The sequence below is a fragment of the Osmerus eperlanus genome, chromosome 4 (assembly GCF_963692335.1).
Source record: "Osmerus eperlanus chromosome 4, fOsmEpe2.1, whole genome shotgun sequence".
NCBI classification, from domain to species: Eukaryota; Metazoa; Chordata; class Actinopteri; order Osmeriformes; family Osmeridae; genus Osmerus; species Osmerus eperlanus.
In genome coordinates this window covers 2,897,947-2,912,279 of record NC_085021.1, presented here as the reverse complement: position 1 = coordinate 2,912,279, position 14,333 = coordinate 2,897,947, and the positions used below count along the sequence as shown (strand labels likewise).

Here is a 14,333-nt window from a genome sequence, read left to right as displayed (position 1 = left end):
ACATACAGCGAAATATTTTTTCAAATAGGCATACCTGTCTCTTGAGTATGCTTATCTTTGGAAGTATTTTCTTTTTTTTCTTTCTGTGGTTCGCATTCATCCTTTTCCTTTTTTGTTAGTGATTGCCACTTTGACACAATGCTGGTCATATCTGGCAAAATCTATAGACAAAGCAGGAACAAAGAAATTATTGATCTTATTTTCTCTGTTAGCCCTCAAACAATACAAACTTAATGTGTGGGTAGATGCTACTGAATGCTCTAGTTAGGTCGTGGTCAGTAGGGTTGGGAAGCCTTCATATTTGTGCCGCTTTTACAGTACAGTGAATACAAAAGAATTTGGGCCACTATTACAGACGGAGGGTACTTTATAAGACACTATAGAGTAGCTTGGCAAGATTATTAATTTAAAACATTTTATATACCGGAATTAAAACCCTACCAATCAAGAAATAAAAAGGTACTGTATTTTACAACTAATTGTAAAATGAATGTCTCTTGCCATGAATTACTCTGAACTCCTCTTGAAAACACAGTTCCCCTTCTAAAGATCATTTTCAGTGATGATATAGCTGGTATGACAGACAGTGCTCATGCCTTAACACTAATATGTTCCTTTCTGTGGGACCATGAAATCTCTTACAATCCCAAAAATATGGATGACTTCCAACATTGACTGATTCTATATTTTATTGGATGGGTTGGCCTTCCTACTTGGGGGTGTGTTCACAACATTTACATAACACAAAGCAACCAATATACTCTTGTCCATAAACTAAATGATCGTGAACATAATTTATATAAAACCATGCAAATAACATTAAAATAAAAGACTCATTTTATTCCCCATCCTGTAACTGCCCCATGGACAAGTGAAATGTAGTGTATTTTTGTTAAACAGCTAGCAGTTATAACTCGTCTCATCTGGACACACGTTCGACTAAAATTGCTAATTGGGTGTGCTCACGCCTTCGGCGAGCACAACCATTGTTCTCTCACATATATTTATTATTTATTGTTTATTTTCACCCCCCTAAGGATCAGTCAATATTTGGACTACATAGACAACGCCTGTGTCAAAATGTTCGTCTTGGTCTCAATTGCGTTGCTTGTATTTTTATTTACGCTCCGTTGCACGGTTTAGGAGGTTACAACGTTTTTGTGGCAAAAAGTGCCTTTAGTCAACGAAGGGTACTCAGTGCTAGCTACGTCACCACGTCAGCAACGACGCATAGATTGATGTGCAGTTGCACAGCGAGTATCGTGCTGTGGTGTACTACATTCAAGCAAATCAATACTTGCATGTACAGTAAGTAATGTCACATTAAATAATGTATTTAAACTCAAGCTTGTGTGGTGCGTCGCTGTCTTCAATACCACAGCCTAAACTTTATGTCAAAAGAAACATTCTCATTTCTGGCGCTTTCAAACAATCCCCTCAGTGACGTTTGGCTAGCAACAGCAGCTAGCTTGCTCGTAGCAAACTTCTTTTGAATTAGCCATTTCCCCCTAAATTAATGTCAAACTTGTTTACGTTTTTGGGGGCATATTTTCAGTTAGCAGACAGTACTGTTTGAATCACGATTCCATCTGAAATACTGCCGGTGACAACGTTGTTACAGTAGCTTGTTTCAAAGGGGGTCCTTGAGTAGGCTAAATGCTTGAAAATATCACTAGATGGGAAAAACTTATGGGGACGGACCCACCTGCAACCGACGCAAGCGAGCACACCCTACAATTTCCCCAGAAATTGTACCCTCTCTAGTATATAGTAAAGAATTAATTGGAAATTTCAAATGTAGAGGCTGTGAACATGTGTCTGCCATATTATAAGACAACATTGGTATCTGATGTCATGCGCAAAAATAACCTAGTGAACTATTTAAAAAAAGAAAAAGCATTAAAGGGTTCATTCATTTTTTAGACTTAAGGAAATCCTGCTTAGACAAAACACAATTTTTTAAAGCTTTTTTTAAGTTACCTTGCTCAAGGCCTCCTTGTACAGTTGTACAAAGTCGTCCATTATGGCCGGTGTATAGATATCTGAGGTCTCCCACACTGTCTTATCCAGACAGTACTGTATGTTTTTATGGGCTCTCTTCAGAACGAAGGACACCATAGAGAGGGTCGTTTGCTGCACCACTGTGTTGGCTAACTGTTGGAGACATCCAAAGGGAAAGTCACAGCGTCTAATATGTTTTTGGTCATGTCACATACAGGTTGAGGTTTTACTTACATTGAGGCCCTGGGTGAAGAATGCTTTGCTACAGACAGGTGGGATAGACGTCACCATCACCATGGATAGCAGACGAGAGAGAGGGATGACTTCTCGAGTCTGGAGGGCTTTGGAAACCTCTGGTTGAGCCTCATAGATCTGAAACACATATGGCGGTAATTTTATGACTTTGAATGTTCAATAAATAATAGTGACTACCTAGTCTTAATTCAAACAAATGGGCAACATTCACCATATTTAGTAGAGTCATGTTTTCCTGCCAAGCATCCTTGACACGGGGAGTGAAGGAATACTGACTTTCCTTAAAATATCGAGGCAGAATGTCAGGACTGACTTTTAGTGTCCTGGCCACAAGCTCTGCAACAAGCTCATCCTCTGTGGCTTTTTTTAGCCCCACCAAGAACTGCAGCAGAACAATGTTCCCAGCCCTGAAAACAGTGAACAACCTTGGCTCAACATGGAGAAGGAGTGGATGGTGGTGGTGGGGGGCGGCATTTAAGCAGATCCATTCCTTACCTGCCAATTATTCCAAAGCTGGGGTCATAGAAACTTATTCCATGTTTACGAGAGCAACACAAGTCAATGAGGAAATTGTGAACAATTTGGCGCACAACCATTTTCCCAGACTCTTGATTTCCTGCTTCCTGCAATTCATATACAAGTACACATATAAACAAGTGATTCTTTAGGCATATTGTGAAGTGGAAGAGAAACATTGTAGACATATAACCTTGCTCTCTCCTGTGCTTGCATCCACAATCCCATTCCATCTGTACAATGATGCTAAATTGGATAATACAGATGGGCTAAAGAAGCGCACTTTGTGTGTCTTGCTGATTGCTTTGTTCTGTACAACCTGGATCAAAAGATAACAGGATCAGTTAGTAACAACTCCAACTCATAGAAATCCAGTTCATGGCAATGTTAGTCACTAACTCTAGTCTGCAGAGTAGACAAGATCAGGTTGACAATGGATATCCTGTCCTCTTTCAGCCCAGAGTTTAGGATATCCGGCAGGAAATCTGGGAAAAACAACAATATTACGATATCAATGAGAACATTTAATGACTCTAGATGCCTGATTATAGATTAGAATATTAAAATTGGAATTAAAATGTACCCTTCATCTCTAGTAACTGTCCAATTGTTCCATTATCCCCAGATACCAAAAACGACAGTGCAAACTGTATAAAAGCCATTCGGACATCAGGTCTTCCCTGTATGGAGACATTAATTAAATCACTAGTAATATTTTAAATTCTTATTAAGTTGGTGTATAGCCTACATGACAAAGTACCCCACCGAGACTGAAAACATTAGGAATCCAATCATTTTAAGTATCTAACCATCTTATCTCGTCTTCTAACAAGTCCATTCAGGCTTTTGTTGAATTGAAAGTGCCGGAAAACCTCTCGGGCTGCATCTGGGCCCTGAGACACCATGGCAGACAGGAAACAGAGGCACCGCCGTACAAACCTGTCATTGAGGGGAAAACAAAATGTACATAAAAGAGCAGATATGTGCCACTTATCGTTGATGTCGCTGAAGAATCCATACCTGTGGTTGCCTGAGTGAAGAGAGCTTTGTATGAGTTTCATGTGAGTAGACACTGTTTTCTTCACTATAGTGGTGCCAACCATACTGAAGTGATTAAGATCACTGGCTGTTCTCAGTAGGATCATCTCCAAGCTCTGGAAGATGAGGATCATCTGTTGATAAAAATACAATATTGTTACATCTGTAACAATGTGCTTATTTTGACCTGACGACTAAAATTCAGGTTGTAGTTCACATACCTCATTTTCAGTGTGCTTTTCTCCCTCAAGTAAGTTAAATATTTCTGAGCATTCCATTGAAATCTTTATGTACCCTTCAACAACATCGTACAGGTCAGGGCATGGCAGTTGTTTCGCTTTTAATATGAATGTCTCAAGACCTATACAAGAAGCAAAGGGGGGGATTTTCCATGTTACTTTAGCAAATATGCATGTTTCTACCTAATGGTAGTTTTAGACATACCTAGCTTCATGACGTTTGTAATATAAAATAGATTATCAAATAATCAACGGATACAAAAGTATTGTGGTTACATACAAGCTACAGTATTGTAGGTACGAGTCAGGTAATAGGCATGTAGCTTGCAAGCAGCACTCTCACCAAACATTGTTTTTGCGGGCTCTCTCAGAAAGGCTTTAAAACCCGTTCCATTAAACTCGGCTTCTTTTACTTTCTTAATTTGAATATTCGGCTCCTCTGAATCTTTGCTGGGTCGTTTTTTCGCCATGGTTTTTGTAGACGAAGTCGACAGTCAATGTTAAATGTACAGTGTGTTGGACCATCACACACGTGTTAGTTCTACTTCGGTTTTGGTTGGCAGACAACATCCAGCTGCACACACTGCCACCTGCTGTGTTGGAGTCTGTGAGGCAGTCTTGTGCACATTCCCTTCCATGTTTTTTTTTCTTCTAATTATTATTATTTTATTATTATTACTACTATTGCTAAAACACTCTTTTGAATTATATGGTATTTTTGCTAAACTCTACACACCAACTTTACACCAAATGACAAAATATTACCCAAAACAAACAATTGTTGTTGTCATGTATGTACACAACATTATCTCGATCTAGATGTGTAAGTAGCCTAGTGTGTATTCCGAACATAGGCCTAAAGGGAAACGGGAAAACTAGAACCAAGTCGAACTAGAACCGAGTCAAATAGTGTATATTAAAGGTGACATGACATGAAAACTTCACTTTAGGAGGTTATTTAACATTAATATGAGTTCCACTAGCCTGCCTTTGGTCCCCCAGTGGCTAGAATTTTCGATCGGTGTAAACCAAGCCCTGGGTGTTCTTCTCCGCCTTTCAGAAAATGAAAGCTCAATAGGCTATATGCCAACGGCTGTTGTGACGTACTTCCGCTGAAATCTCAGCCACCGCGAAAACTTCCGTTACTAGGCTACGCGTCCACTTGTTATGGTAGGTAGCGTTAGCTGCTACGCTAGTTGACATGAAAAAGTCAAAGTTTAAATACCAGAGTGTCTGGTACAACTTCCAAACACTGCTGTGTGCCATAGTGCCAGGCATCTGGAAAGTACAATACTGTACTTTTTTTACTTTTCCTGCCGATGAGGAGTTGAGGCGTAAGTGGATCGTCACTATCCGCAGGGACAAATTCACGGTAACGCCTCATACCCAGGTGTGTAGCCAACACTTCAAAACAGAAGACATCCGTGAACCAGCATCAGAAACAGGTCGACGGCTTACATTTACATAATGCATTTAGCAGACGCTTTTATCCAAAGTGACTTCCAAGAGAGAGCTTTACAAAAGAGCATAGGTCACTGATCATAACAACGAGATAGCCCCAAACATTGCGAGCAGCCAAAACATGAAGCATACATTGTGGAAAACCAAATAAGTGCCAAAGGGAAGAACCATAAGAGCATGCAGTTAAACAAGTTACAATTGAACAACATGAAACTCCCCACAAGAGTGCAAGAGTGTACCTGTAGAAAAAACAATCAACAGTAAAAATATTTCACAGCGAGTACAAGAATTTGAAACCGTTACAACTAACCAACAAGAGCAACAAGTCTCTCAATACGAGTCATTGTGATCCTGGAGGAAACTAACATCAGGTCCAGCCAAGCATTAACCCTTGTGCTGCCTTCGGGTCACATGACCCAAAGGTTCATAACGAACCATCGTTGTGTTTACCCAATTTTACCCAATACAAAAACAAATAAAAATCATTTTCTTTTAACCTTCGCAATGTGGAGGGTCTGAGACAGCCCGACGGTTAAAAGAAAATGCTTCACTTTGTTTTTGTATGCGGTAAAGTTGTCACAATACGACGGTGGGTAACAATGACTGATGGGTCAGAATGACCCGAAGAGAACACAAGGGTTAAAAGCCGTTGTACTCCCGGAACAAGTGCGTCTTGAGCCTTTTCTTGAAGGTGGGGAGACAGTCAGTGTCCCTGATGGAGGTGGGGAGTTGATTCCACCATTGGGGGGCCAGACAGGAGAAGAGCTTGTGTTGGGACCGGGCGCTCTGGAGCGGTGGGACCACCAGACGGTTGTCAGAAGAAGACCGTAGGTGGCGGGGGGGGGTGTAAGGCTGGAGGAGAGACTTGATGTAGTCGGGTGCAGTCCCGTTCACCGCTCGGAAGGTCAGTACCAGAGTCTTGAATCTGATACGGGCCGTGATGGGAAGCCAGTGGAGGGAGATGAGGGGGACGGTGAGGATCTGGATACCCGAAGAGGAGATACGGAGAAAACTACCTGCAGACTTTAACCCTTGTGTTATCTTCGGGTCATTCTGACCCATCAGTCATTGTGACCCACCGTCGTATTGCGACAACTTTACCGCATACAAAAACAAAGTGAAGCATTTTCTTTTAACCGTTGGGCTGTCTCAGACCCCCCACATTGCGAAGGTTAAAAGAAAATTATTTTTATTTGTTTTTGTATTGGGTAAAATTGGGTAAACACAACGATGGTTCGTTATGAACCTTTGGGTCATGTGACCCGAAGGCAGCATGAGGGTTAAGGAGTACCCTGACACCACAGTCATCCTTGACTGCCCTGAGCTGAGGTGTCAATGCCCATTTTCCCCTCTCCTCCAGAGTAAGGTATTTTCCTCCTACAAGTCCCACTGCACTCTGAAGGGGCTCATTGGGATCGCGCCACATGGGCCAGTGACATTTGTCTCTGCGCTGTATGCTGGGTCTATCAGCGACAAACAGATTACCTGTGAATCTGGTGTCCTCAATTTGCTCAAACCTGGGATGGCTGTCATGGTAGACAGAGGTTTCCTCATTAATGACATTGTGCCCTGCAAGGTTTACAGGCCAGCCTTCCTCTCTGGCAGGCCTCAAATGTCTGCATCTGAGGTTAAGGAGACCCAGGCCATAGCACGTCTAAGGGTGCATGTGGAGCGCTCCATTCGCCGGGTCAAAGAGCACTAGTTTTTTGATTCTGTGATCAATCAACTATACACAGTGGCTTGTCTCCTTACAAACTATGAAAATGGACGACTGGTAAAGGCCTGGGCAAAGAAGCCTGAGATCTGAGGATTCCCAACATGTAACCACACTGTATATTTATACACTTTCATAAAGGCACTGCATATCAGGCTTTCAGCCAGACGACCTTAAACAAGGCATTGCACATAACATACATACAGACTATGTATGATATGTGCAGTGTCCTGATGAGGGACGTCTGAGTGAAAGCTTGATATGCAGTGCCTTTATGAAAACTTGGTGATATAAAAAAGAATTGCATGGATCCAAGCGTGCATAAAACCAGTTTTTGTTTGTACATACAAATAATCTTTTGTTCTAGAATCCTTTTTTAAAACCATTTCAATTCCTTAATCTTATCAAAGTTTATATTTGTTTGAAATCTGTTTGTATACAGTTTAGGCCTTTGAATGCTACCTTGTTAAAATACTTTTTTGGTCAATTCAAGTAGTCATCTGCTTTTGTTTGGTCTCTCATTTTTAATTTCTGTCTCTTACCTTTTAAAACTAAACTTAAGCCGTACAAAACACCGAAATGCTTAGATCCAAGTCATTTATTACATATTTACCCTAAACATTACATCACAATCAAAAACACAATGCAGCAACATTTCAATGATGAGGTTGTAATTTATTTCCTACACAGTAACTTCAAAAACATTTATACTGCAATCAAGTCATTAATTGGCCTTATTTGGTCTCTCATTTTAAATTCCTGTCTCTTACCTTTTAAAACTAAACTTAAAGATCCTGTAAAGTAAATTCCATATTTTGCTTCTAAGTACATTATATACTTGTGAAATGAGTTCCTGAAAGCATGTGCAAAGCGCTAAAACTTTGTCACACTGAAATGTGGAGTTAAACCGAAGAACAGTTTCTCTTCCGTTTTCAGATCAGGTTTTAATGGGCGGAGCCAAAAAATGCCCTATCTCCGTCATTTCGACCTATCTACGTCAGATCACTGAATGGCTCCTCCTGCTGTACTGTTATTGTAGCCTACATCAGCTAGCTAGCTAGCTTCAGGATGTCTCCCACCACCCGCAACTGCATCTTCCCTGGATGCAAGAACTCCAGCTGCGCTGCAACGCCATTTAAGTTCACTATTGATAATGAAAGGAAAAATAGGTGGATAGATTTTGTGAAGAGCCACGCTCATGGAAAGCTTCGGATAAACTCCAACAGCCGCCTCTGCACTGACCATTTCACGGCGGACAGTTTTAACATGGACCAGAGACAGACGGGGTTCACCAACACACGGCTTCTCTTGCAGCGCGGAGCCGTACCGAGCATCGCCCCTCCGGCCGTTCATCCTCCGGTCTCACCTGGACCATCCACCGCCGCCAGCAGTTCATCACTCAGTTCTGTGTGCTTATGATTATATTAGATAACATTTCCAGAGGTATCTCTGCTATGAGTTAGTGCAAACCGCTAAATTGATATTAGGCTACTCGGTGTATAATGATGGTATTTTGGTGAAATGGTAGCTAATGTGTTAGAAGTAGCCTAGTTGGAGAGCTCACTGTCTGCTGTCTCTGGTGTCCATTTTTGCTGTTACAGCTCAGGGGAACATTTATTTATGTGCATCTGTATGTTTCACTCATTGAACAAATACATTCTAATTCTATACGGTTTTGTTCGGCTTGACATAGCATCCATTATCTGGGCCGGAGGTAGGCACTAGGCAGCGAGGGGCGGAGCTTCAGCTCCTTCAGGCGACACGCCCCCCCAGTCTCAAGCAGAGAAGACTGCTGATTTTTTCACGATTTCAAAGCCTAATTTAACATACTTGTCGCTGTTATTTTTTCATTCGAATTTGGATGGGTAGTTAATAACACAATCTGTGGTGTGGCGAACTTAAAACTCGTTTCCAGGTCCACTTTACAGGATCTTTAAGCCGTACAAAACACCGAAATACTTAGATCCAAGTCATTTATTACTTAGTACTTACATTTATTACTTCCATAAACATTACATCACTATCAAAAACACAATGCAGCAACATTTCACTGATGAGGTTGTAATGTATTTCCTACACAGTAACTTACTTAATATTTACACTGCAACCAAGTCATTAATTGGCCAAGAAGGCATTGAGGTAGAAATAAAAGAAGAAATAGTCAACTTTTTCTTTAATGGTTTGTATGACTTCCATGTCACGGGGAATTCTCTGAATGAACATGTCATCTTCTGTGTAAATGACAAAGTCACACCAGTCACACCCAGACATCAACATTTGTCCCTGGACCTGCCAGTAATAAGGATGGGATCGCCTCAGTGTATGTGTACCCTCCTTTATCATAACGTAAGGGCAGTCAACATAGCTACTTACATTTTGGAATTTAATTTCTAACAGGCCAAACACTGGCTGCCCCTCAGGATCAAACACAATCCCATCAGGTGTTGACCCCATCCATGGTGCCTCAGGGTGGATCAGGAACCCACATGGGTAGTGGTTGACCTCCTTTACCTTGCAGTACTCCTCTACTGCTATAGGCTCCAAGGCAAGACCCCGCCTCATGTCAGCAGTCTGATGGCAAGATCCCAGAAGCCTTTTTTCAAGGTTTTCAGCAGAGCTTTCCCCCCCTGGTGTGGAAAACTTATTTGAATTTGGTAGAGGTGATGCGGCACCTCCTTAGTTGGTGCCACTCAACGCAGGAACTATGCTCTCGCGTGCTGTTTTCGATTTTGTGTGCTGTCTCAAAAGATGTCGCAAGGGATGCAAGATGATGGTGCTGATGTTCAGACAAGACAAATGCACAGGTAGAGGGTCCCAGTCTGTAATGCGAGAGTGGCAGCTGTGGGGGAGAAGGGGCATCTGTGTGTGGACGGGTACTGGGGACTGTCCTTACTGGTAACTGATAGGACAGCACACTTCCCTCCTGCACCGGACCAAACATGGACTCAACCAGAGGTACACCACTGGAGATAGCCATTGCTGTGATCATTGGAGCTTCGGCTGCACTAAGTCCTTGGTACGCCTCCTGGACTTTCAGAGTGCAGATGTCTGGCAGAGGGCAGCTAACTCCTTTATACAAGTTGCTTCTGTGAAAAAAAGACAAACAGATGTGTTATAATTAAGAAGTACATGTGCAAAGGCATGTGCATAGTGTATGTACTGAATGTAACTAAATGAGTTTTGTGCGTGTGACAGTGTGTGCGCACACTCGTGGGTTGCTTGTATGAAGGAGGGAGTGTGTGTGCGTACATCCACGGAAGTACGGTAAGTGAGTGAGTGGGTGGGACATATGCATGTGTAGTTATGTGTGCATTTAAAGTGTTACTCCAGTGTACTTCCAAACATAGCCCTGTTGGTGGGTTAGGGTTAGAGTGTGCGTAAATGTATGTGTGCAAATGGATTTGGTGTGTTTGTGTGTGTGTGCAGTGTAGACAACAAAATATACCTGATTCCTTCTGCAAGTCTCCTGTCTCTTGGTCTGGCTGATATGAATACCATGTCATTAACTGGACCAGGTTTAATACCCTGCATCGAAATAAAAATCAGAATCAAAACATGTTTGAGAAACATTCAAGAGATATCCATACATAAAATGAAAGAGTAATTAAAAGGCTTGCTACCATGGTCCTTGGTTTGTGCCACCTTTGTTCAGTTTCTGTGCAGCTGAACACTGGGGGAACTGATGCAAGCGTCAGCTGGGAGTAGTGTGCCGTCTGGTACAGTAGCGCTGCCACATGACTGCACAAGGCTGTACCTGCCACACAGGTACACTGGCATCCCTGTAACACCACCGGCTTTGAATCCCTTAGCACAATCTGTTACAACACCAAATATTTGTTAGAGAAAATGTACCGGCTACAACTGCAATTAACCCTTGTGTTATCTTCGGGTCATTCTGACCCATCAGTCATTGTGACCCACCGTCGTATTGCGACAAATTTACCTCATACAAAAACAAAGTGAATTTTCTTTTAACCGTCGGGCTGTCTCAGACCCCCCACATTGCAATGGTTAAAAGAAAATTATTTTTATTTGTTTTTGTATTGGGTAAAATTGGGTAAACACAACGATGGTTCGTTATGAACCTTTGGGTCATGTGACCCGAAGGCAGCACAAGGGTTAAAGAGAGACAGTCTTTCACACACTAAATTTATGAACTCTTGTTAGTGAAAATCTGTTATTGAACTTTAATCTCACTTTACTCAATTTAAAATAGCAGTGCAGAATAAGTAATGAAGAAATTATAAGAACTCTTGACAAAATCTTGCTTCTGTGGGAGCCACTCATTTTACATTCTTTCTGGCACACCCTGTATTCATATTTCACATGATATCTCAGGTACCATAATGATTCATATAGTGCAATGATGGTGTTTATCTGTATCTAATTCACAGCAATGATATGACTCACAGAAACTTGATTTTAACAAACAGGAACCTGTTTCTTTTGAACCTGAACTGAACCTGCACTGAACCTGCAGGATGACTTTCCCTTACACTCAGACAGTGAGGCTTTTGGCTTTTCCTCATAGATCTGAAGCACTCAGACCTAACCGTGACCTCTCCTGACTCCTTGTTTGAAACTGTGATTAACATAGAGGTTAGGGTATGACATTTCAGAAACACAAAATATAACCTATCACTCTGCTAACGTTATTAACGTTGCTTCCTCACTGTGCTAACTTTGGCTAGTAAAGAGCCAAGGAGCTAGCATGTATCAAAACAGATGCTTGTTAACTTACCTTCGTAGTTGGATATATAGCTGGACACATACAATTTAAAACCTTTGTCTTTTTTTGACGTTGGTGTCTTCGATGTGGCCTGGATGATCCGATGTACATCGTTTACCGTTATACTCGGCAGGTCCTGCAGCGATCGCGTAAAAAACGCCATAGCTAATGCTATCTTGTACCGGAAGTATTGCTGCCGGCTGAACAATCCGGAAGCATCAGAACGGTTTGAAAATCTCTTTGTTACGTCACAAGGAGGAAGGTTACCTCCCCTCTCTCTGCTTTGCCCGCCCAGAGAATCTGGCCCGCCCATAAGAAACTGAGCTACAACCTTGCAAGTGTTTTTATCCTCGAGAGACATCATGGCTTGCAAACGAACGAAGCATTACATTTGCTCAGTTTGGTTGTACAAAGGAAAACAAAATTATTTTTACAGTTCCTTCATCCGAGCCTCTGAAGACCCAGTGTCTTAATGTTATTTTCTCTGGAAATGCGCCTACACAACTTCTGTTGTAGGCGCATTTGTTTTGTATGTCTGCGCCAAACACTTCAGCCACGACTTTTTCCTCAACTTGAGCTAATACAAAACTGGCCTTGCTGAAATTAAATTCTGGATCAGTACTAACTCTCCTTCGTCCAGCTACTAGCTACAAGTAAGTTAACTAACGCTATATCATTTTGTAGCTTTACTGTATATGGTTACCTAGCTTGATACCCTTAGAATGTGGCTGGAACATTAGCTCTGCAGCTAACAGCTGAGTTACTGTCGCTAATGTAAAGGTAGATAGCATCAAGTATGTGTGTGAATACACATGCTGTAACGTGAGTGTTGTACACTTCTTTGTTATTTGGATAACCGTTCTGCTGTTGGTGTTATGGCGCGTGCGATATCCGCCTTTCCCCTCATTGAAATGACTGAGTGTGTACCTCTGCAAACCATGGTTATCAGATGAGAATGGGCAAATTCGACGCATCTTACAGCAACGGGGCTACAGCCATTGCGATACATCCATTGTAAACATTAGCGCATGGTGCCGCCCCTCCACTCCTCATTGGGTGTGCTCAAGCCTTCGGCGAGAGCACAACCTTTGTTCTCTCACATATATATTAAACATATATATAAAACAATATATAATATATATAAAACAATAGTGAGAATGCTTAACAGCATTCTCACTATTGTTTTCCTGTTTCTCTTTATTATTATTATTGTGAGAATGCTGTTCAGCATTCTCACTATTGTTTTTCAACTTCTTAGTTCTTCCGCCGTTTTTTGGCCTTTAACTCGTTCTGCATACTTTAACCGATTCCTACAACTTTTGTATCAAAACGTTCAGCTCCTTCAGGAGATGATGGCTATGACTTTTGGTATTTCTCACTTTTATACTTTTTAAGACATTAAGGTTTTTGTGCAAATTATTCTCCCATTAAAAGTAATGGTAAATCCTTTCAAATCATTAAAAAGCTTCCTCCTCTTTCAAACGTAACTACTTCAGCTTACTTTCAGCTAGAGACACCATTCAACCTTTAAAATGTTCACAAGACATTCAGCTATTCCCAAATGATTCAGCTTTTTCAAATGTTCAGCCAATTTTGAATTATGACAGTTTGAAATACATTAAAATGTTTGCTCCTTCTTGATTTTTATGAATCAATTTCTGATATTCAACTAATTTGTCAAACAAATTCCTCTAACGTTCATATAGTTTAACTTACAGAAACAAGTTATACCTTAAAATGTAGGAAGAATTGTCCTCTTTCAGCCAATGTAACTACTAAAGAGCTTACATTTACAGATTTTCAGCTATGAGCCTTGAAGCGAGAGCAGCCTTTCAAATTCTCTCACTAACTTCAATGGAGAGGTGAGTAAAATCAGTCAGAGAAAGCAAGAAGGAACAAGATTTTGAAACTGCCGATAGAGTCGTATTTCTGACCGCACAGACATATAAAGGACATCTCTGGTTTCGGCAGAGTCTTGGGTCTCGGAAAATATCCTTATATTTTGGATTGGACGTACAGTTTTGCGTCTAGGTTATCTTGTTTGAGGTGTGGATTCTAGCTACATTTCTCTTATTCTCTGCCCTCAGCGCGTTAGCAATCATAGCTGCACCATCACTGTAACAGACACGCACCACTCAGTCTCTCACACAGGTGATTGGTACGTTTACTTGACCATGAGAAACACGATTACTAGCAATTGTCGGTTTATTCGAACGATTACTCCGTTTACATGTGTAATTAGTTATGCGATTACTCAATAAAAACGTCTACATGATTCTTTTTTATTAATCGTTGTATGCTCCACGGACAAAACTTGCACCATCATCCTTCTGCAACAAAGTGTCGCCGTGTCTTCCTGTATCGGCCCTACTGCTGTATG

At 41.3% G+C, this 14,333-nt stretch overlaps 1 protein-coding gene across 2 annotated transcripts in view; it reads right to left on the bottom strand.

Moving 5' to 3' along the window:
* The window catches only part of urb1 (URB1 ribosome biogenesis homolog), a 91,396-nt gene extending 86,785 nt beyond the window's left edge, over positions 1-4,611 (bottom strand). For both annotated transcript variants that reach the window (XM_062458236.1, XM_062458237.1), the window contains exons 1-12: positions 4,393-4,611; positions 4,032-4,171; positions 3,793-3,944; positions 3,582-3,711; positions 3,356-3,452; positions 3,172-3,257; positions 2,966-3,091; positions 2,752-2,879; positions 2,468-2,663; positions 2,236-2,373; positions 1,981-2,154; positions 35-161 (exon numbers count right to left, since the gene is read on the bottom strand). In XM_062458236.1, coding sequence (XP_062314220.1) covers positions 35-161; positions 1,981-2,154; positions 2,236-2,373; positions 2,468-2,663; positions 2,752-2,879; positions 2,966-3,091; positions 3,172-3,257; positions 3,356-3,452; positions 3,582-3,711; positions 3,793-3,944; positions 4,032-4,171; positions 4,393-4,519 — 1,621 coding nt within the window. In that variant the 5' untranslated portion in view covers positions 4,520-4,611. The remainder of the gene's footprint in view (positions 1-34; positions 162-1,980; positions 2,155-2,235; positions 2,374-2,467; positions 2,664-2,751; positions 2,880-2,965; positions 3,092-3,171; positions 3,258-3,355; positions 3,453-3,581; positions 3,712-3,792; positions 3,945-4,031; positions 4,172-4,392) is intronic.
* Between the last annotated feature and the right edge of the window lie 9,722 nt (positions 4,612-14,333).